General features: G+C 52.4%; 1 protein-coding gene across 2 annotated transcripts in view; it reads right to left on the bottom strand.

Moving 5' to 3' along the window:
• The window catches only part of GALNT2 (polypeptide N-acetylgalactosaminyltransferase 2), a 179,453-nt gene that overhangs the window by 58,701 nt on the left and 99,007 nt on the right, over window positions 1-21,745 (bottom strand). For both annotated transcript variants that reach the window (XM_045087095.1, XM_045087094.1), the window contains exon 3: window positions 6,631-6,784. In XM_045087095.1, coding sequence (XP_044943030.1) covers window positions 6,631-6,784 — 154 coding nt within the window. The remainder of the gene's footprint in view (window positions 1-6,630; window positions 6,785-21,745) is intronic.

Genomic DNA, 21,745 nt, shown 5'->3' with positions numbered 1-21,745 from the left:
AGACGCAGGACTCCATCAGCAGGTGGCCGGCAGAGGGCCAATGTGGCTCAGGCGTTTGGCTCTGAGTCTCCAACTCTGACTGCTTTTTAGGTGCATTTAAGTCTGAAAACCAGGAGCAGGAGAAAGACACCCATGAAGACTGATGACAAGGTGGCCACACTGGAGATCGAACTCAGGTGGGCAGTCTGGTGCACGCAACCCCGGTTCCTCCACCAACCGGCGTGCGCGGCCGCGGGCAAGGGACCCAGCTTCTGAGGCTCAGCTCACCATCCGGCCTGTGGAAACGCGGTCAAAGTCATGGCCTCTCAACGGTAATGTGCCTGGACTTCCATGGGCTCAGGGCGCTAGATAGAGGTGGTGCCTCGGTGGGGGCTGGGGTACCCCAACTGTCTGCCACACCCTAAGGGTACTCCTGCTGACAGCAGGACGAAGGAGGAAACCACCCACAGCCAGCATGGGGTCAGCCACTCTGCCTGCTGGGTAAGGCCCCAGGGCTTTCAGGAGCCGGCTCTCTGGAGACTGGTGGATGACATCACCCACGGAATGCTCTCCCTCCCTATTTGGCGGGAGTGCTAGCAGATTAAATACAGTCAGTGCACATAAAAGGCCGAGCACAGGCCATGACGGATAAAATGCCCAATAAATATTCTGCTATCGAGATTATCGAACAGACTTTAAAGGCTTACTGGTGCGCTAAGCCATCCTCCCTCAGTCCCACTGGCCACAAATGCCCCCAAGGCACTTGAACTTAGAGCACACCAGGACGGCGGGACAGAGGTGGCCAGACATTCAGGGGTCTGAGCCCTGCCGGGCTGTTGAGGAGGCAGCTACCACGTCGGGAAGTCAGCTGCGTGTGTTTGTAAGATATCCGTTTTATAAGAAGAATGTGAAATGACAACGAAGCCCTGGGCCTGCCTAAGAACGCCCCCACCTTCAAGCACCCACTCACGAGGAGCCAGAGTCCCTGCAGAGACGCACTTCTCCTGTTTCCCTGGACCCTCTGCTCTCCTAAAAATCAAACCCTGAGTCCCGTGACCATCGCCTGCAGCCGAGCGTCCCTCCAAGCGGCTGAGTTTATGTAGAAAACTTTTTCTTGGCTTCCACTCTGTTTATTCTTACGGATCCACAATGAGAAGTTCAGATCGGATCTTTCCCCACAACCCTTAATCCCGATCGTCGGCTCTTAAAACAGCTGACATCAATGCGGAATGCGGACGTTCTTGCCAGGATAAACAGCACAGCCCATGACTTAAAGGCCTGCCTCTTGTTGAAATTTTGCAAAAAAATAAATGAATTAAATAAATAAATTAAAAAATAATAATAATAAATAAATAAAAGAAAGGAAGGAAGAATGCCTCCCCCCCCCGCCCCCAGAGTCCTGATCTTTGTGTTTGGGCAGCATCACTGCCAAACACTTAAAACACTGGTTCAAAACACAGCCCTTCGGGGATGATCTTGAAGGAAACCAAACCAAACCTTACAACTCTTAATTTATGGACTGAGTAAAAACAGTGTTTTCTCGATTTAGTGCCTGCCAGATGAATCCATTAGGTGGGCAGCTTGGATACACTTCTCTCTGAGAGAAGGGTCCTTTGTGGGATGCAGTCTAGGCAGCCCGGTTCTCAAGAGCAGTGTTCCAGTGGTAGACTCAAAATGTTTCAAAACCCTTCATTTTTAAACTTAGTGATCAAAGGAGAGGGCGGTGACACAGAGAGAAACTTTCTGATCGTTAAACTCTTGCAACCTGAACAAAACCTGTTCTTTTTCCAAGAGCCTTTCGTTTTTCGGCAACTTGAATAAATAAATGAAAAGGAATGGTGTTTGGCTGACAGGGAAAAGAAGAAAACAGGATAATAAGGTTTCTCCCCCTGAAGGTTTATTTGATTTTACTTCTATAAACAATTTTAAAGCAAACCAGCTCCAGCTTTCCCCAGCAGACAGAACAATATTCTATAAACTTTTTGGGTTGCGCTTGATTTCCGGACTTGACTTTGCCATCAGACGCATTGCAAGGCAAACAAAACACACACTCAAATGTAAACGAAAAACAAACACCACAAAACCCTTCTGAGTTGGGTGCTGGCAAGGCTTTTTCATACCCCTCCTCTAAAAAGGCAACAACAGTACTTCTCCACTTCTCATGGCCCACAGGAAACAGCGAGCGGTCTACCATGCTGGACCGTCCTCCAAGTGTTAGCACCGGCTTCGCATTTACAGCCAAAATGTCCATGGTGGACCAGAGCTTGGTCTTTGGGCCTCTCCTTATTTCTGTCTGTGTTCGCTGGACATGACGTTCAACTCGTGGTTTTAGACACCATCTGCACACAGACCATTCCCAAATTCACACTGCCACCAAGGCCTTTCTCCCACACACCAGACACACATCCATCTAGAACTGCGTCAGGAATGGAACACTTGCACACGTTAGCTCCGGGTGCGTCCCCCACAGTGGCTCCACTCAGCCTCCCCCATCTCACGTAAAGGCATCCCGTCTCTTCCTTTGTTCTAGCATAAACCTTGGCGCGCCACCCCTCGTCCAATCCATTAGCGTGTCCTGCTGGCTCCCCCTTCAGCGCGTGTGTACCTGGATCTTTTCCAGGCTGCTCCGGCATCATCTTTTGCCGGGCCAGTAACAACAGCTTCCCAGAGGCGGGAGAGGGAAGAAACCAAGAGTCCAAAACAGCACTTTCAAAATTGCCATTGGTTTTTTAAAATTTATTTTGGTCTTAATAGCTTATTTGAGATTTCAAGTAACATCAAATGAGGTAGAGAAGCTTTTTTTTTTGGATTGGAGAAACTGTATTTCAAGGACAGCATGGGCTTCTACTTTCTAATTTCTAAGGGTTTCCTGTATGTCAGATCTAGGATTTCACTCCTGGCAAGCTTTTCAAGGCTTCCTGCTTCTCTGTATTTTTTTGGCACAGAATTTTTTTTTATACACATAAAAACATAATGAAGACCTACCCAAATGTGTGGAGTTTTGTTTTGTTTTTGTTTTTGCAAGGCTTTGAACCCCTGACCCCTTGTATCTGTCCCACACAACAGACAGGATGCTAACTGCAGTGCTTTCCAGTCCAGGAGGAACATAAACATGGTGGAATTATTTAGGGTTCATCTGATTTCCACTGTTTAAAACTCTCCCTTCTACCCTCCTTTATTCTTTTTTTTTTTTTTTTAAAGATTTTATTTATTTATTTGACAGAGAGAAATCACAAGTAGATGGAGAGGCAGGCAGAGAGAGAGAGAGGGAAGCAGGCTCCCTGCTGAGCAGAGAGCCCGATGCGGGACTCGATCCCAGGACCCTGAGATCATGACCTGAGCTGAAGGCAGCAGCTTAACCCACTGAGCCACCCAGGCGCCCCTACCCTCCTTTATTCTTTTGTGACTGTTAATATCAGTAATGACTCAGTGGGCGCTCACCATATGTCAGGCTCTGTGCTGACTAATACACTGGCTCAGCACATACGCGCCAAGCTCACTGGGTGCCGAGAGTCGTCCTGTCCGGGCGCGCTCTCACTATTCTGAGGAGCAGAGACAGAGGAAGGCATAAATAAGTCAAATGCATGGTGTGTAGGGGGTGATATGAGTTGTGGAGAAAGTCAAGGGCGTGGGGGATTAGGAATGCTGGCATGGGGCCAGGAGATTGCACTCCTAGGGGAGGCCATCAAGGTCAAGGGCCTCCTTGCTGACGTGGTCCCTGAAAAAAATCTCATGGGAGGAGGAACCAGCCCCTGTGAACATTCTGTTTAATCCTCACGGAAACCAGAGGTGACTGTGTGACATCATCGTACAAATGATAAAGGCCACAAAATTAAGAACCGGAGAGTCTGGGATTGTGACCAAGATCTGTGGGACTCCAGACACCTTGGTCATAATGAACCATGCCCGTTGCTTTCAGATTTATCCCAAGTGAAGGCTGAATCCAAAGGTTTCCATAATCCCAGACCAAGGGGGATACTGCAGAGGCAGACAAACAAAAAACGCGACATTTGTGTAGAAGGTCAAATGCCTTAATTGCTATTAGAGAAACAGCGGGGAGTGGGGAAGGGGGAGTCCTAGACGTAACTTGATCTCCTTAACTTGACATTTAATAGGAGCAGTTCTCCTCAAGCTCACACTTTGAGGACAGCGCACTGGCTCAGTTCCAGGCATCCGCTGGACTTGGGCAGACTTTAATTTAGCCGAAGTCAAACAAACGGGGAAGGCATCCCAGCTGTTCCCTGAACACATGCAAACGAACGTCACACAGTAGCTGGAACTCAAACTGGCCCCCCTAGCCCCCCAACACATCCCACCTTGAGACGAAGTGTCAAACACCTGTTCGGACGAAGTCCTATCTCAAAAACTGTAAAGGAGGGACGTCTGTCTATATATGGTCTGGGGGACTGTCAGGGGCTCGCACTGGCGGCAGAACCGCTGTCCAGACTCTGATGAGCAGTCGAGAGAGACACTTTCTCGCGGCTCTAAAGAAAAGACTACGGAATAAGAGCCCCAGAGAAAAACACTCGTACCCAAGTGGAGCAGTGACAGCGTACCACCTCAGCGAGACGGGGCTCCAAACAGTCGAGTCCAGCCACCAGGGGAGGTTTCCGAGTGTGAGTCTGCTCGATCTCTAACCACTCTCTTGGGTTTAGGCCCAGCCCCTCTTAAAAAGCCACATTGCCCCTTTCTGGCCTTAAGTTAGCTGCTCCTAGGCACTGGGCAAGTTCTGACACAATGGGAGCCTCCCTGTTCTCTGTGCCATGAGGACCACCTTTGTGTCCAGCGCCACGAGGCTGGTGGGTGGCACGAGGGTGTCCCAAGGAGCGTCTGACACAGGCCAGTTAGCCTGGAGATGGTTGGTGGTGGGGACCCAGGCACCCAGGACCTCTCTCGACACAGGCAGGCATGGCCATGCCCCAGGGTTGCACACAGAGCTTTGGGACTTTTAGGGTCCCACAGCCTCCATGTGGCTTCCCCAGGGTCCTTGGATCCCACGGCAGCAAGCCCTAGTTTAGAGAGGGTGCTAACTTAAGTGCTGACTTGAACGAGGGCTGCAGGGTCAGGACTGCCCCGAGAAAGGACGGTTGGATCACAGTAGACATTAAACAGTATTTTGGACTGAATCTAAAAAAATGGTAAGATTTTAACATCACATATCGCATACATTTACACATGGGTCAAATGTTTCCTACATTCAATCTATCACACACGTCCACTGCATGCTTATTATTTGCGCAGTCCACCTGGCAGTTAACTGTGTCTACACAGTTAGGTCAAGTTTCCCTGAAAGGAGGAGACCAAAAAAAAAAAAAAACCACAAAACTTTCCACATATGCTACAGACTTAGAAAACAAGGGCAAACTCTAAGATGTGTCCGTGGGTGATGTCATTGACTTTCGTCTCTCATCAGCTTACCCTCCTCTCAATCCCCGGTGCTCACCCAGAGCAATCAGATTCCTGGCTGGCTCCCTGCAAGCCTAGAGCGGGCTGTCACAGCCTCTTCCCTGTCCTTCTTTCCAGAGGCCTCCAGCTCAGGACCTGTCCCTCCTTGGGGTCTTTCCTGGCCTTCCTACCTCCTAGGGGGCCCAAACGCACTGATTTGCAACACACTATTCAAGCCTCAGGGGGCTGAACCCCCTTGCTTCCTGGTGCATAGGTAGTCCCCCACACCCCGCACCCCCCAACCAGGACAGGACAAGACTTTTCTGGCTGGAGTCCCAGGACCCAGACACAGCGTCTGAGTCACAATAAATGTACATCCGTGATGTGCCATCCCTGACAGAGGGAGGACTCACCAAGTCACTCAGTGAGCAGGAACGCCCGCAGAGCCCCCAGGAAAACAGCTGCCCTCCAAATGCAGCTGCCTATTCTCTAATGATCTGAAACAAGATGATTCCCCAGTGAAGCCTGTGTGAACAGCCTCCCAATCAGAGGTTCCTAGCAGCAAGGCTGGAAGGTCAGAGCAAGGGCCAGGGATATCCCTTTCCTGGTAAGTGGTGATGAACACACGCACGTTAGGATGTCTGGAGACCTCGTCGGCGAAGCCTGAGGAACCCTGGGGTGCCCTCCCCCTGCAGCTCCCAGATCTCCGGAGAATCAAGAGAAGGATGCAGACAAGAGCTCCTGGTGTGGTCGAAGGTCACCCTGTGCCTCCTGTCTCAGTCTCACACCGACCCTGCTAGGCTGTTTCTTTCCCTTTTCTAGTCTCTACAGCATTTCCGACTTACACTGTCTTAATAAGCAAGAATTCAGATTTTCTTCCTGCCGACGAAGTTGCTGAATGATGGAAAATGATGCTTGTGTGTGCACGGATTTTAGAAAAGACAAGTGATGAGTGGACATGACACCAGGAACACAACTTCCCCTGCTGACTCCCACGCTCTGGCCAGTAACCCTCAGCCTCCAGATGCTGCCTCGGGCCATCCAAAAGCCTAGAATCTGATCCCAAATGGACCTGTCACTTCCCACGGGTGAAGTCCCATTGCCGCAAGCCCCAGAACTTTTCCAGCTTCACCACCCGTAGAAGGCACAACACACGACCAGCTGCCCAGAGGAACAGGAAAATGTGAATGGCCCAGTGAAAGCTACTTACTGGGCTGTGGGGAGAAAGCAAGTGAGGCCCCGGCCCACTCCCAGCTCCATACTTACTGGTCGTGTCTGGTGTCGGGTATGGCTCTGTCCATCCGCAGCTTATCACTTTCCACCTGGTTGAATTTGTTGCGGGCGTAGGGGTCCTGTCCAGAGCGGACCATCGTCCCTCCGACGTAAGCTTCCTGGTTGAAGTCCCGCCACCGCACTTTTCCTGCAAGGACAGAGCAGAGGGTGTGGGACCAGGGGAAATGAGCCTGGGGGGCCAGCACACATCACAGGAACAGGGCAGCCTTAGGAATTAGTGCCTGGGGCCTCCTCTCCTGGCAACCGTCATCAGCAAACTAGCTGAAAACAGCCCAAGTGAGCGCTGTCATGTCCGTCCACTGGACAGTGTGCAACCTGCAAGTCAGAGACATGGACCTCAGGTGTTGTCTTGCGAATAAGAGTCTGTGCCAACCAAAGCCTGCGTAAGCACGGTGTTGTGCACACTTTGTGAGAGAGGAGATTTATGTCTGCTCGTCCCACCTTTCCAGGGATTACGGTAATGCCCCAACATACCTCAGATAAGGTGAAAGAGATAATGTCCAAATTAATTAATTAATTAATTTTGGGAGAGAGAGACACACAGAATGCGTGCACATGAATTGCAATGGCAGGGGCAGAGGGAGACTCTCAAGCTGACTCTGTGCTCAGTGTGGAGCCCAACGCAGGGATCGATCTCACGGCCCTGAGATTGGGACCTGAGCTGAAACCAAGACTGGATGCTTTCAGCAACGGGACCACCCTGGTGCCCCAAAGAAATAAACATTTAAACCAACAATGATGCCCCCGAGCACAGGCTGTCCAAACACCCCTCGGTGAGACGCCCCGAGGGATTCTTCTTGCAGCTGTTGCCGTGTCCGACCCCACCAGGGGGACACAGAGCCGCTCCTACTATATACACCACACGGCACACGTGTCGAGAGGGTATGAGGCATGGCAGCCTGTCCGCATATGCAGCGCCGGGCTCACGGCCAGATATGCAGCCGCTGCCCCAAAGGGCCAAGCACGGGCTCTCCAGGAACACAACAGCGGCGCAGGGGGCTTCGACTGGGATCTGGCGTAGGGACCGTATTGGCGGTAGCCTGGGATCTAGGAGCAGAAGCGCTGTGGGGCGGGGTGGGCCTGGGCAAGCCTGGGCGCAATGAGGGCAGAACCTGGAGAAGCAGGTGATGGCCTCCACACTCTCAGGGAAAGAGGCGGAAGGAAGACAGATTCAAAGCAAAGAGAAAATTCAGGACCTGATGTCCCCTCTGGCTTCAGATGGCTGCGGGCTGCCTTCAGGATGGCGGTCAAGGGTTTTATTCTTTGAAACACGCATGAAAAGAAAACTATGACAACGCCCCTGCCTCATGAAGCTCACGAAATTCCAGGTGGTCACAGAAGCTGTAAAGAAAAGGCACGAAGGGGCTGACTGTTCTGGGGTTGCTATTTCATATGGGGTGTCCCATGGGGCTCTCTCATAGGGGGATTCTGAGCAGACACCCAGACAAAGGGAGGGACTGGGCCACATAGGCCTCTGGGAAGAACACAGTAAAAGGCTCAGGGAACTGCAGTGCAAGGGCCCAGGGGTGGCAGTGAGCTCACCTGTCCTGGACCAGCCAGGAAGCCGGTTTAACAATGAGATGCTGGTCAGAGAGGTGACAGCAGGCCTGCTGACAGCGACCCGGGACAGACCCGTGGGTGCAGGTGATTGTCCTTCTGCCCCATGTCAAGCGTTGGTGGGGCTGGTTAGGTATGATCGACAATACCTGCACACGTGCTTTTCCAACACGATCTCTCCACGTACAATCAAAAGGACAACGGGTTCCTTTCTCTGTGTCAGTGATGAGGAAACTGAGATTCACTTACAGATCTGTTCAAGGCCACAGAATAAATTTCCCATCCAAAAGCTCATCTGCTTCTTGTTACAACTGTCCTGCGAGGTCAAAACCCCCATCTCATCGCAGCTGGTTGCCGTGGAAATGATGGCTGGGGTCACAGAGGTCCGGTCTCTCAAATGGAAAAGTAGTTTCATGACTCACGAGCGCTCTGGCTACGGCAAGGCCACGCTCCCGATAAATGTCGGGTCACAGGAGCTAGCCAGAGTGGCAGCATTTTCTCCCACCTAAAATAAAATGTTTCCCAAACATTTTTGGGGGGAAACATGTTTTGCACACTAAGGCAACCCTAGAAATACTTACCAGTCCTCCTCTCTCCCCATCTTTCTGCCTTCTGCCTCATAGACTCTTGGGGACAGAGGAGGAAAAAACCCCCACCTGTGCCTCAGCTAGAATCCATACCTGTGACACTTAACTGCGGAATCTCAGTGAGTTGGTTCCCACCAATGCTTACTGGCCTGAATACCCTTTACTGCAACGATGAGTCTGCACGATGGAACCGGGAACTGTGGGGTCCCCCACCAACAGCCAGAGAGGAGACCGTCACCCAAAAGATGGTCTGTCACTAATGGTTACGCCCTACGTGAGTCTCACTAGGAGCACTGGGGACAGTAAGCACAAGGTCCGCTCACTCTCGGTCGGGGTGGGTGTGTGTGTAGAAAGAGCAGTGGCTGAGGGCCAAGGCCTCCAAGGAGCTCCTGGGGCTTCGATCCCACCTGCACATCTTGGGGCTAGGAGACCCCCACCCCCTTTCTGGAAAAGACTCGAGTACAGCAGAGGGTTTTATGGGATGCCAGATGTCAGTCACCGGGGGGCGGGGGGATGTGGCCTGAGGCCACTGGTTTGTACTAGGGTGTGGACTATATGCTAGGCCTGGCAGTGGCTCCTGAATGAACAAAACTAGACCCGTCCGTGGAGGTCATGTTCTAGAAGATGGAGGGAGACAGACCATACAGTGACCATCCTGATCGATGTGTCATTAAAAACTGGGCCACGTGCTCTGAAAGGCAGGAAATGTAGTTTGTGGTGGCATCTAACAGAGGAAACTGATGCAGATGGGGGGGTGGGCAGGGAAGGCTTCCCTGGGGAAGGACCGTCTGAGCTGAGCTCTGAACAATGAGTAGGAGTGACAGACACATATCCTCCGGAGATGGCAGGAACCAGTCAGAGGCAGCACACCGTGACTGCTGCCCACTCGGGAACATCTTCAACGGGACTCCTGGGGGTGTGCCTTGCGACAATTTTGTGACAATTTTCCCACGGCATCAGACCATTTTACTGGAGAGACTAACTGGTTTCTTTTCCATGAAAATTTAGCAGGATGTTGGAAGCCAGCAGGGACATGTTTGACTAATGGACATGCGTTTTTCTCTCGTGTCCCAGATGTCATGATGTGCATGTATGCACACAACCGAGAAGACGGTTTCACCCTTCCTGCATGTGAACAGATCCAGTCTATTTTTCTTACGTGGGTGTGACAGATCCTCTAATAAAGGGTCACAACCTGTAATTTGAAAAACGCAGGGCTGAAGAACCATTATAGAAAGGAGATACTCTGTGTTATATAGAATTCCCTGGGCTGGAGCCGCCTGAAGAGGGAAAGGCAAGACAGAGAGCGGGCGGGGTTTCCAAAGGGGACATATGCCCCAGGCCAGCCCCAGGCAGCAAGGGAATCCCCCAGATGCAGAGAGCACAGAACAGGAGGGGCGTAAGTTACAGGCTGGAGTGAAATAACCAAAAAAATAGACATAATGTCTGAACATCCCGACTTCTAAAAAATGCCATCCATACATTGTCTTGTACTTCCACCGCCTCTTTAAAATTTGTAGAAAGCACATTGCAAATTAAGAGCTTTCGAAAACATGCACACAGAAGCAAATCTAGAGACCATGCACTTGGGCCAGCCAGAAGCAGTGGGCAGGAAATACCCCCGAGATAGAGAACTTTACAGGACAAGCCAGAGACCGGCTTCATCCCCAAAGACAAGAGGAAAACAGCTGGCAGTTAAAGAGCACGACAGCAGAAAGTGGGCATGACCCCGAGGAGGCCCGTGAAAACGGCTCTTTTATCAAATGAGGTCATGAAAATGCTGAGGAAGAAACCGATTTCCAGAAGATAGACTTTTCCGAGGAGGGACGGACTGGCCTTGGGAGTGCCGAAACCTAAGATTCTGAAAGACTGAGACTCTTCCTGATGGTGGCTGTGCAGACAGGACGAGGCACCTGTTGGGGCCCTCATGCTGACCGATGCGGCTGGGTGAGGAGCCCCTCCCTGTTCCAGCCCGGCCCTCAGGCAGCCTCCCTCGGTCCCCTGGGCCTTCTGAGAACACACGAGGCCAGCCCAAGCCCACCTAGTCTTTCAAGGTCAAGCTTGCCCTTCAAGGTCAAGCTTCTCCTTGAAGTGGGAGGCTTCCAGTGCTGCCCCACCTGTGTCCCATCGCCCCAGGCACAGGCTTTCCCCTCCCAGCTGCACTGGGAAGGAGCCCCTGACCCAAGAGCCAAACCTCCTCCTAGTTTGCTGCTGCTTCTCCCCCACGAGCCCCAACACCCTGTGCGGGCGGCATACACCTGCTTGCTGACCCAGCTACTGCGGATGGTCTCCACCTGGTCTAAGGCACCTGAGGCTGATCCTGAAAAACACCCCAGACCCTGCACACTGCCCCAAGCCACACAGCTCCGGATGGGCTCTGAAGAGTGGGATCGCCGCACTGCTGGCACCCGCCTCTGAGCAGTGCCCTCCACCCAGGCCGGACAGTGGCCCCTTCCATTTGTTTGCCGACGCCGCTGCCCTCGCGAGCCCGCCAGGCGGATCTGTGCTCGCTGCGCAGAGAACCTTGAGGACGCGAGGTCAAGGGTGGTCCCGCGCCAACGTCGGGCTCCTGGATGGGGCTTGGAGGTCCACAGCCGGCGATCACGGAATGCAGGCAGAGGAGCGGCCAGGGGGAGCAAGGGCCCCGGGACAGAGACCCAGGCGTGAGCTCGGTGTGATACCCTCCAGTCTGTGCACAATCAGAATGATATTTCACTGCAGAAGTTTTTGGAAAAAGAAATGAAATAATGACAGCAACGATAATTCCTAAGCCACCGACTATGTACAACACTGACTGACTTCACGGGTAGAACGGGCCAAACACAAACACAATTACCCCCACTTTGCTGGTGTTAACCCCTACCTAGGCTCCTCATGGAGGGTCGCTGGGAGCCGCCCAGTCACCACCCCTCCAGTCCCCCCACAGCCTCCCCGGGTGTCCCAGCTCTGCAGCTGACCCGAGGGCAGGAGCGGGAAGAAGTGGAAGGGAAACTCACCTCACCTGCCTTCCAAGGTCCCTGCGAGAACCTGGTCAGGTGAGAACACGCAGGAGGGCAGTTCACCCCTCACTGCAGCCCCCTTCCACCCGCGAGACGGGGGGGGGGGCATGGGTAAGTTAACCTGTGTCTGTGATTCCTAGGAAACACTTGGAAAAAGTAATAAGCCCAGGGTGAGTCTCTGCTTGCCTCAAGCAGGGGGACGGTGTGATACCATCACACTCCCAAGCGGGGGCAGGGGAGAGCGGAGGGGAGGTTTGCTCAGAAGCACAGGCACCAATGCTGGCAAGAAGAAGGGTCAGGATGGAGCTCAGGCTGGAACACGGGAGTTGGAGCGGCCTGTTCTCAGATCGTGTAAGTTTCACTGTGGGTTATGATCAGCGAGGCCCCTCAGTTTCTTACTTAAATTGGTTTTGAATTTCTCAGGTGAGGCAGATCCCCCAGAAGTGTGGGGGCAGGAAGCACAGCGCCCAGCAGCCTGACCTGCAGGCCAGGGGGTCCCTCCCTCTACCCTTCCGCCCTGTCCCCGTCCCACCCTGAGGGCCGGCGGGTGCCAGCCGCAGACACAGACGCCCTCCTTCTGCTCAGAAGGGGATGGGGACGGAGGGCCGCCGTGTAGGCTGTGTGTATGTGGACAGGGTGGGAATGGGTTTCTGGCCCCATCTCTAGGTTCTCACGTCCTGGTGAGCCCCGGAACCCACCCTGTCGCATCTGACAGCTGGAAGACTCTCTTTTAGGGGCCGCTCGGCATCTTGTCCCCGCTCACACATGCAGTCCTGGGGGACTGCTCACTGCCTACGACAGCCGTTCTATTTTGGGCCAACATACTGTAAGGAAGTTGTTAATGTTGGAGGAGACATGCTCTGCCTTCTGTCTTCCCCAAGTTGTGTGCCACAGGCCGGCAGGGAGAGGATGCCAGTCCTGAGAGAGCATGCGAGAAGGAACGCGGCCTCTGGTCCAGAACTACACATGCGGACAAGATGAGTCTGTGACCCAGGGCCAGAAAGAGCCCCAGAGAAGGGGCATTTGGGCTGTGTCCTGAGGCATGACCAGGAGCCTGCTAGGCCCTGGGAGGGCTATACTGGAAGCTGCAGTGGGATGGCGGGAAGGGGGTGTGGAGACAGGGGATGAAAGAGGAGAATGCCAGCCTGTGCCCAGCACCGAGTCTCAGCCTCAGCTCAAGCGTTCCCACGGCATTCTCCGTGCTCCAGGAGCACAGAAGCTTCGAGCAGGAGAGTGCTGACCAAACCTGCACTCCAGGAAGTGACTGTGGCTGTGGGGAGAAGGACGGACGCTCAGTGGGAGAGCCTCCAAAGTAAGGGGGGAGATGACCCCCCAAACACCTGCCCCCTCTGCTCCCTGCTCAGGAAGACCCTGCCCACTCCCCAGGACGAGTCCCAGGTCCCCAGAAGCACATCTTTTCTGATCTAAGCCTACTGCTCGTGGCCCTGAACCTGTGAGGAGTCTCTGCTCTCCTCCATTGTGCGTGGCCCTGCTTTGTCCCCCGAGCCTGTCCCGTCTTCTCGACAAGGAGCCACAGCAGAACCCAGGGCCCCAGTGTGGCTTTACTTGTTTATGGCTGAGATCTTATTCCCGTTCTTGCCAGCCTCGTTCCTCTGCCTTCTACAGTCTACCCGTGAACCCTCAGTAAATTGAGCCCTCCACCCACCTGCGCAGAGCCCGGGCTGTGTGTACCGACAAATGAGACTTCATAACACTGCAAGGCAGGGCTGCTTTTCAACGTGGCCACCTCCTCCAGGAGGCCCTCCCGGTGTCCCCCGCTATGGACTCTCGCTACAGCATTCCTCTTCCCTCTTCCTCAATCACAGCTCCTACCCTCTGATAACTGAACTCAAAATTCTGCCGAGGAAGGAACTAAGTTCCCCCTTGAAAACAGAGACCACCGCATATGCCCTGCTGAAGTGCTGAGCGGGTTCAGCAGAGTTCACCGAGACCTCGCGGTGCCTGTCTCTATGTCCGTCTGCACCCAGGGACGCATTCACTAAAGACCCTTCACCTAGCTTCTGCCTGCAATTTCCCTCTTTGCCACATCAGATGCACCCTTCTTGGTGTGGACATCAGTGCCTAGATGGAGGTGATAGAAACCAAGAAAGGGACAAGCGCTGCGTTCTCCCCCTGGCGCCCTAGCTCTGAGCACAGGGCCAGGGCTGGCCTCCCTCTGCGGGCCCTTCCCCAGGCCCTGTGCAGGCCCAGGTACACCCCCGTGCTCCTGCACACGCATGCACAATGCCTGCCCGCAGCTCTCTTTGCTGTCTGGTCTGTTTGCTTGTTTGCTTGCTCTTCTTGCTTCTACCCGGGGCCCAGCCTTGAACCTGCCACATGGTGTATGTTTAATAATGCAAAGAAGTAACGCACAAGTGCAGCCGTTTGCAACCGGGGCAGTGCCCACAGCCTTGGCTCGTTCTGTGACTGCTCGCACAGGTCCACGGCGGTGCTAGAGGCCCGCCTCTCCTGCCTGAGCTGGTCTCTGCTGGGAGTGGAGGCCAGTCCAGGGAAGGAAGCAAGACTGCTCCGCACCCAGCACCCTCAGATCATCACCCTGAGGCCTCCTGGGGGTCTGGGGGGGCCAGTCCCCTGCTAGCCTTGCAACCACACGAACCAATATCCAGAGGTAAGAGAGGGTGAGGCCCAGGGCAGCCACCTCAGGGGAGAAGAGCCCAGAGCAGAAGATGGACCAGACCCCTACCTGGACCTCATGAGTGTCCCCTTGCAGCCCCAGCAGGAAAGGGTCTTAAGCCTGGTAGTGAGAAGACAACTTCCTGCCACTCATCCCTGCCAATCCACGCCGCAGACGTCCCCCTGCCCACCCCACAGCCATTACCACCTGCTCCCCAGTCACACCAACCTCAGGCCCAACAATTTCTTCTTGTTTTCTTTTCACGCCTTTGACTGACGTGGTTCCACGCTTCCTCTGCCACACCTGCTTCCTTCACAGACCAGGCTCTGCAGTGTGATGCTTCTGGAAGCCAGACCGTCTTCTCTCCCCGTCATCTACCCCAGCAGGCTCCCGAGCTACTTCTAACCTTTCTGAATCCTGTTCTTCCAAGTGGACATCCGCAGTCCCCGTCCCCCCGCCAACACCTGCCCAGATCTCATCCACACTGCGGAATGGCACGGCGGCCTTGGGCGCAGAGACCAGCTGGTGATCATAAGCACACATGGTCCATGGGGCCCAGACGGAGACCGCTGGCAGCACAGGTGCCGAAGCCCACGGGAGGCCCTGCTCCGTGGCCTGAGGTCGGGGACCCATTCCAGCTACCGCGGGGGTCTTAAGTGCCACCCAGGATGGCATTTCCACAGCAAAGCTCATTCGAGGCTCCTAATCACCAACCCTAAAACCAGGGACCTGCTTGCATTTGGGTGACTCGTTCAGTTAAATTTGATTTAAAAGAGTGCCACATTGCCAAAGGACACCATTTCTTCTGTAAAAATTTCCTTTCACTAAGCCTCATCTTTAAGGCAACAATGACGTCAATCTATGAAAAGGAACCTTCAAAGGGTTAATATCACAAAACATATGAAAACCCGAGTGCTCAGGGACATACCCACATGGTCCCTATGTCAGTGACATAGGGCAGATCAGGACTTGGCTGCCATGTGTCCCCGAGGACAGCCTGGTTGTCCACACCCACAGGTGTACGAGGGGAAGGAAAGTGCCTGGGCTGGCGTGGGTCCCACCAGGCCGGCGATTTGGGGGGTGGGGAGCCCAGGGGCCAGGAAGCTTCTGGATTCTGCACTCACTGCTGCTCTATCATGGCTATGCTGTGTTGTAGTCCTTCGCTCCAATCCTCCCCGGAAAGGACGTCTTAAACAAATTGAAAGCTAGTCTGTGTAAAACAGAGCAGCCCCCTTCCGGGAAAGCAGCCAAGAAGGGAAATAGAATGTATTTTAAATCAAAGGACAAAGCTCTCAGATTTATGTTAACCTCCTGGTTGATCTCAAATGGAATGTAATTTTACTATGCTTAAGAGAAAAAAAAAGTCCCTAATATTTTTCCTCTAGAAGGTCATAATGCTGCAACATGAAAGGGGAGACTGGGGCAAGGCTGGGGCCACAAACAAATATATCCATTTAGTGACAAAGACATGTAAATAATACTTTGTTATTTCTTGTCACTGGATAGCTGGTAGGACAGGAAGTTTTGCTCACCCATGAGACGCTGTCTCCTGGAATAAGAAATCCTACACAACTCATTTTCAAGGACGAAGAAAGAGGAAATTCGAAGAAGAGATTAGAAGTCCTTTAATCACTTAATGAAAATAAAAGAAAAAAAATCAATGTTAGAGGGTACGTACCCTTAATTTATTTAAAATGACTGGTGCCATCAAAGTAGCTAAAAAAACGCCGTGAGACAGTTCTGCTTTGCATTAAGAGGCCTAGGCCTGGCTGCAAACCACGGAATCTTCGTCTATCTCTTTTCCAAATTTTAAACAGAAACTCTGTTTCCCCCTAAGTGACAGTGTCTAATTATAATGACTCTAGTTTGTTGCACGTGGTCTCTACGGATCACCTATTTTATCCCAAATGTTAGGAGAGGTATCCAAGTGAAGAGAATTGAAACTGACACACGGAAGGTACAGGCAGAGAAAAAGGGAGCCTATTAACCAGGGCCACAGGACAGACGCTTCACCCAAACCCAAGCCACACCATACCATGACCCTGGAAAATATGTATTATTATTACTGTGCCCATTTTACAGATCAGGGAATGGAAACTTAGAGGTTAAGGTGAAACATGATGGTACCACAGTGCAAACCCAGCTCTCTTTCTTCCCAATGCCGTGCTCCTTCCACTGTGGCCAACAACTCACTTTAAAGGCGTTTAAGGGAAGCACCAAAGGCACCCCAGGGTCTGTGCAGGTCCCACTTCTGCTGGCAAGTACCCTCTCACCTCCCCAGCATCGTGGTGGCTGGTGGGATGGAGTCTCTGAAAAGTCGTGTGCCTGTCTCTTGAACGCGGACATCCCCTGTGATTGGAGGAAGAAGGAACCAGGGACACTGTTTCTCTGCAAGTGTGGGAAGATCTCTTCAGCACAGCCCCTAGCCTCCAGCCACCGCTTGGGAGTTTCCAGTGATGGAGAAGTCATTGTTTCAAGAGGAGCTTGTTTCACCAGACAGCTGGAATTGCTGGCATGAGCTTCTTTATACAATAACAGAAACTGCCTGCCTGTGACTTCCACTCTCCCAAGTCTCCAACAGAGAGAAAAAAATGAGACTTCAGCCTCTTTTCTGTGGCCGCCTTCCAAATATTTGGACATCACGATTCCATTTCCCCCGTCTAAGGCCTTCTGTAAAAACATGCCGTTATTTTAAGTCCTCCTCATCAGATGTGTTTCCGGCCCCCTCACATCTGAGTCACATCATCTGGACCTACTCTAGCTTGTGAGCATCTTGGAAAACCCTGTGCCCGGAGCGGAGGAGAGGAGCTCAGGTGCGGCATGCCGGCGCAGACAGCGCCGAGCCGCCGTCTGAATGGTTCCGGATGCTCGAGTTCGACAGATTCAAGTTCAAGACCATTCTACTTTAATAGCTTTATCACACTCCTGGCTACTGACCTGATTTAGGTCCTCGGTTTTTCTTTCCTCCTTGTTGGAAGGTTTGGGGGAAGGACATTAGAAGGTTTGTTTTTTAACGTTGGCTGGGGGGCAAGGAAACAGTCCCCTTCTTTGGAAGACAATTTCGCAATTGATATAAAAAGAAAAGCCCTTAAACACATGCCTTGCCACTAACCCTGCAGTTTCACTTTGAGGGATTTTTTTCAGACAAGTAATTAGGGGCATATAACGATTTACCTCGATGGATGTTTGCTAGAAACCCTCTCTAGGTCCTACAATGCGGGATAAGTTCAAAGGGCTTAGGTAACTGGTTACATCACTGTCATTAAAAATGCTGTACAGGAAGCATTTATGGACACGAGGAGGAGTTTATGATAAGACACTCCCAGGAAGAGGCAGGTGAAATCCAGTATGGTGCCGCATGGAGGAAAATGTTGATTTAAGTGGCTGGCAGGGGCTGCTTGTGGCCTGTCCTGTCCTGAGCCATCCCAGGAGGCTGAGGGAGGAGTTAGGCAGGAGGAGGGAGGAGGGTGGCATCCTCCATGACAGACTCGGGGAGAACGCTGAGGGACTATTACCGGGACAGAGGACCACATGTGGGTAAACGTCTCAGCAAATCCCCCAAATCCTCAGCAGTGTTACTTGCCTGGAGGACTACGGGACGTTTTGTAACGTCTCACAAAAACACTGAAAAGCCCCGGAGCTGACTCAGACATGGTGTCTGGGGCCCCAGGCCTCCCATACCTGGGCCTGGCCCATCTGGCCCACCTTAGCCAGGTGGGTAAGCACAGCTGGACACAAGCCCAGCACAGGTGTGGGTAACAGGTAGTGGAGGAGTCCCAGGAGTCACTGTGGGCTGGTGGGGTGTGGGGCACCTATGAATAATCTTATTTTTGCTTATCTGAATTTCTTAACTTTTCTACAAATAACACATTGCTTAAAAAGATGCTTCCCCGAAGGCTACTCAGCCACTTAGTTTCCTAATGACAATGCTGTGCGGAGCCCCGGGCCTTGGGCCTGGGTCACAGTGAGGCGCATGGAGCTTGCCGTCCCACAGCCGTCACACAGGGACCCCTGGACAATGCAGCTCGCAGGGCACATGGCACAGAAAGATACCAGGGAGGAGTGGTCGACCCTCAGAAGCAAGGAGACCCTGACCCAGGCTACAACATGGATGACCTTGGAGGACGCTGCACCGAGTGAGAGACGCCAGTCAGGGAAGGACAAGAACTGTATGATCCCACTTATCTAACGGGTCGGGAGGAGCGGAGCAGACAGGAAGTAGAATGGTGCCCGCCAGGGACTGGGGGAGGGGGAACGGGAGTTAGTGTTTCACGGGCACAGAGTTTCAGTCTGGAAAATGAGAAAGTTCTAGAGATGGATGGAGGGATGGTTCCATGACAGTCCGAGTGTGCTTTGTGCCGCTCGACTGTACGTATAGAAATGGTTAAAATGGTAAATTTTTATGGTATGTGTATCTTACCATGATTTAAAAAAAAAAAAAAAGTACAATGCTGGAACCCAGTAAATCCCTCAGAAGGAGCAAAGGTCAGGGAGCGTTTCTCCCGACTCTGTAGCCGTGCTGGATAAACACACAAGTAGTTCATCTCATCTTTCTTCCGGCAGGTGGGAAGCAGGAAAGCTAAAACGTTTCCATTAGCATCCGCGACAATTCACACGGCGAAGGAGGCTCTATGACACATTTCGCCATTCCCGTGCCATTCATCTTTGCCTGAACGTGAGCAATTTCTGTTTTGAGAAATCTACTGTCTCAGGTAATGAGGCAGCAGTGGGCAGGGCAGGGGCGGGAGAAGACAGCGCGACGGATGGGGGGGACCTCCCAGACAAGCCAAAATGTTATCGGCGCACCCCCGTCTCCACTCTCTCCCCATCCGTGTCTCTTGGAGGCCTCGCCCCCTTACACAACATTATAATGGAACATGGGAATGACACCACGGTTTCAGAAAGGCCAAAAAAAATCCCCCAAACCTCCCAAAGGACACGTCACCATCTGGAGAACAAGCACTTCCTAGGAAGGACCCCATCCCCAGCCAGCCCCAAAGACAGACCTGGGCCTTCCCACCCTGTCCTGCCTCTGTTCTTTACCGTCTGGCATACCCGGACATCCTGCCTGCTAATCTCATCAACCAGACCGAGAGAAGCAGCCGAGGACACAAGAGAAGAGAATGCAGGAGGGACAATTACTGGGAAAGACTAATTTTTCAAAACAGAAATTCTTCTGTACCTAGGGGCGGGGGGAAAAGATAAAATTCGTCCCCATCAAGTTTTCAAAAAAACAAACAAAAAAATCCACTCTCTTTGAAACAACACTTTGAATATCAGCATCAGAAACAAACTTCAGGGGCTGAACTGGAAAGAATTGGTCTGGACACCTTGGGGCCAAAGGCCTTCCACTCCAGACGTGAAATCTGCAAGGAGGGAGGGGAGAACCCAAAGACGTAGCCCCTCTCCAAGCAGGGTGACTGGTGATCCTACTCTGGGAAGAGAGACTGAAAGGCAACAGAAAGACAGAGTTAAAACAACAGAATCAAGGGCCCTCAGAGAGCAAAAGTGTCTCTGTTTCACACAGCAGGAAAATGGAACAGCAAAATAGTCACCATTTTTCTAAGGCCAGACACCTGGGGGTGGTGCTGAATCCCGAGACCCAGGGATGGGCTCGGGATGCTGTCCTGTTCTTGTGCCCACTCCCTGTGCTTCTCGAAGACCGCTCTCACATTCTAGCTGCTATGCAGCCACTACTTCAGAAATGGCATAAACGGTGGAAACAGGACATGGGGAGAGCTGGCTCAACGCGCTCAGGAGTTCCCGAACCTTGAGGCTCCTCCTCAACTTCTAGAGAGCAGTCGTCCTGGAAGAATGTGTTCATTTGAGAATGCTGAGCTCCCTCTCTGAAGCCAGCGGACTCCTTGGCAGCACGGGGGCAGGGGCGGGGGTTAACAGGACTCTCCCCACGAGTGTGACCACGGCCTACTCTGCAGGGCACCAGGAAGCCCCATTCTGGGAGCAAAGGAAACAGCACAACCTCCTTCCTTCAGCCGACCAGCAGGGAACTGTAGGACTTGTAAGCTGCCTGTGCTGCAGACCAGGTGCGATTCCATGGAGGGAGACGGAGGAGTCACAGAGGGACCGGGGGTTTTAGGGAGCTTCCACAGGAGGACTCCCGGCCAGCATGACCTGAGCAAGGTCAAGAGTGGCCTGTGTCACAGCCACACCTGGTCTCCCTGATGACTGATCTCTTCTCCCAGTTCCTAGACCTCCTTCACGGACAGGGTTTCGACTGGAGAACTTGGTGAGGAAATCACAGGTCTCTAAAGGCAAATGTCGGACAGGGCTGCTTATAAATTTGGCAGCTGGTGTTCACCTAGATGGTTCTGCTCCCGCATGGCACTCACAGAGCCCTTCTCGGCTGTGCTCTGGCTCAGGGCGCAGCTTGGTCCATACACATCAAGCCCCATGAATCTACAGCTGGAGCACGTGTGACCGAGCTTCCAACAGGCCCCTGTGTCCAGGCCTCCCTCCGGCTACGCTACTTGCCTGGCATGTGTTATTGAAATTCCAGATTCTACCCCAAAGCAGGCTGGGCTGAAACAGAAAATCGAGCTAAAACAATGACCTGGGCTTTCGTGGTCATGACTGACCCAAGAGCAGAGGTGTCCAAAGAGGGGAGAGGTCAGACACCTTTCTGGGGTAAAGAAATGGTGGAGATTTTCAAGTATTTTTCCTAATCCCTTTCACTACCATATTTAAAATATGCTTTGGAATGCATTAGTAGATTCGAGTGGTAATATGTGTTTAATCTAGGAGTATTTTAACATAGGCAGTGATCTATACTCAACTATTTTTTGCTAATAGGGTGTTTGGTCAAAGAAGCTGCAGCCGTTGCCTGGGATGCACCACTGCTTTCTTTACTCCAGCTCCTACATCCGTCAGTGGGTTTGGGGGCCATGCTGGAAGACACAAGACTCCTATATTGAGCTTCGTGCTGCCTCCTCCCACCCATCTGTCTACAACTGCTAGATAGCCAACACCTAGAACACAGGAAGCTACTGAGTTTCTGAGCAACCCACTTTACACAGTGGCAAGTGTGATGAACAGTGGTTCCTTCCAGACCACAAAATTCTGGCAGTGCCCATCATTTCTGTGGAAAATGGGCTTCTTAACCATAGCAAAATAACTTCTAAAGGAAAAACTCACATGTATGCTGATTTGGTGAGAAAAAAAAAGGTCACAATAAAAACAGATAAATTCCTTTGGCAAAATAAAAGGACATGGGGCCTTCATCAAGAGTTATCGGTAATGACTCAAAAAAGAGGAGAATCAGTGCCTTCCTATTTCTGAAGAAAATCAACAGT

Source organism: Mustela putorius, unplaced genomic scaffold, assembly GCF_011764305.1.
Source record: "Mustela putorius furo isolate JIRA1106 unplaced genomic scaffold, ASM1176430v1.1 tig00001033_pilon_pilon_pilon, whole genome shotgun sequence".
NCBI classification, from domain to species: Eukaryota; Metazoa; Chordata; class Mammalia; order Carnivora; family Mustelidae; genus Mustela; species Mustela putorius.
Note: the sequence above shows the minus strand (reverse complement) of the source record. Positions and strands in the feature narration are given on the sequence as shown.